The following is a 1,477-nucleotide window of genomic DNA, read 5'->3' on the forward strand; positions in this document are numbered from 1 at the left end:
ACACACACACACACACACACACACACACACACACACACACACAAAAAAAAAAAAAAACAGGGGTGGAGTGGGGAGAAGACATAACAATTGCAGTTCCTCGAAGTTGATACACAAGCATACAGAAAGGACATTGTTGGGAGGGAGGTTTCGGTAATGGGCCACAATAATCAACCACATTGTATATCGACAAAATAAAATAAAAATAAAAATAAATAACGTATGTTTCAAAGGATTATTCTTGCTGCTGTCTGTAGGGAGCTATGCCAGAGAGGCCACAGAAAACCAATGAGGAGATGACTACAAAGGTCCGAGAAGGAGTTGGCATAAACTCCACCTATGGGGGAGTGGTGGACGAGGTGAGAAGTGGTCAGTTCTCGAAAAAGCCAGCAGGACTTTCTGATGGACAGGGGGTAAGAAGCACCAAGGCCAACTCCCGAACTTCTGACCTGAGCAAACTGAGTAGCAGTGTGACCACTGAGATTGGGAGGATGGGGAAGGAGCAGGCTCAGGGGCTGAAAATTAAGAGTTCCGTTTGGGGCACACTAAATTTGAGATGTCTATTAGACCTCCAAGTGGAGGTATCTAATAAGCAGCTGACTATTGCAGGACTGGAGGGATCCGCTTATAGATGACGAAAAGATCACCCACAGAGGAGGTAAATAGAAAAGAAACCAATGAGGTCAGGGAGAAGGGGATGGGGGTCCAGCAAGAAAGACTGAGAATAGAGAGTGGGAAAAGGAAAAGAAAAGAATGGAGGGGGGGAGAAAAGAAAGCAATGGGGGCGAAAGTCTGACTGGAATGGTTTCAAGAGACAGCTGAAAACGGCAAGTAGACGCCAGTCTTTCACTTGTTATAAAGAGGATTAAAGAAACACAGCTGGAGGGGAACATGGCGCCCGGTTGGCTTGTTTTAAATGGGAAGACACTGTAGCGTGTATGGGGGCTGCTGGCGTGAACCGGCACTGAGGGAGACTGGAGGTGCAGAAGAGAGGGAGACTACTGATTCAGGGGCAAAACTAGCAGTGGAGAGAGGGGCGGTCCGGGGCAAAAGCGGACAAGTAAAGATGGAGCCCGCAGAGCGCTGAGGCCGGAGTTAGGGCCGCGCTCAGGAGCCGCAACTGACGGTATCACAGCCGGGATCCCGGGAGATCGGGGAGGCTGGAGGATCATTACCCCACCTGGGAAGGGGGCGGAGGCCTTCGGAAGGAAGTGACATTTAGGATGGACTCTGCGACCACCTCTGAGAGAGGGAAGAGGAGCGGCGCGAAGTACGAGACAGGCTGCAGACTGAGAGCGGGGTGCTGCTCCCGGTTGCGGCTCAACTTACATCTTGTCCTTCTGGTGCTGTCGCTTGCCCATGGCGGCGGCACCGGCGGCAGCAGCAAGCGCAGAAAAGCGACCCTAGGCAACTCAAACCCCGGAACCTCGGCCGCGTATTTGGCTACTTCCGGATCCTGCAGCCCCCCCCCCCCCCCCCC

The 1,477-nt window shown here is 52.3% G+C and overlaps 1 protein-coding gene across 1 annotated transcript in view; it reads right to left on the reverse strand.

The window, feature by feature from the left end:
* Positions 1-1,426, reverse strand: part of PPIL2 (peptidylprolyl isomerase (cyclophilin)-like 2) — a 25,701-nt gene extending 24,275 nt beyond the window's left edge. The window contains 1 exon segment of the mRNA XM_008574809.1: positions 1,327-1,426. Within this exon segment, the coding sequence (XP_008573031.1) occupies positions 1,327-1,358 (32 nt within the window). The 5' untranslated portion in view covers positions 1,359-1,426.
* Positions 1,427-1,477: the final 51 nt, after the last annotated feature.

This window comes from Galeopterus variegatus, unplaced genomic scaffold, assembly GCF_000696425.1.
Source record: "Galeopterus variegatus unplaced genomic scaffold, G_variegatus-3.0.2 Scaffold1109, whole genome shotgun sequence".
Lineage (NCBI taxonomy): Eukaryota > Metazoa > Chordata > Mammalia > Dermoptera > Cynocephalidae > Galeopterus > Galeopterus variegatus.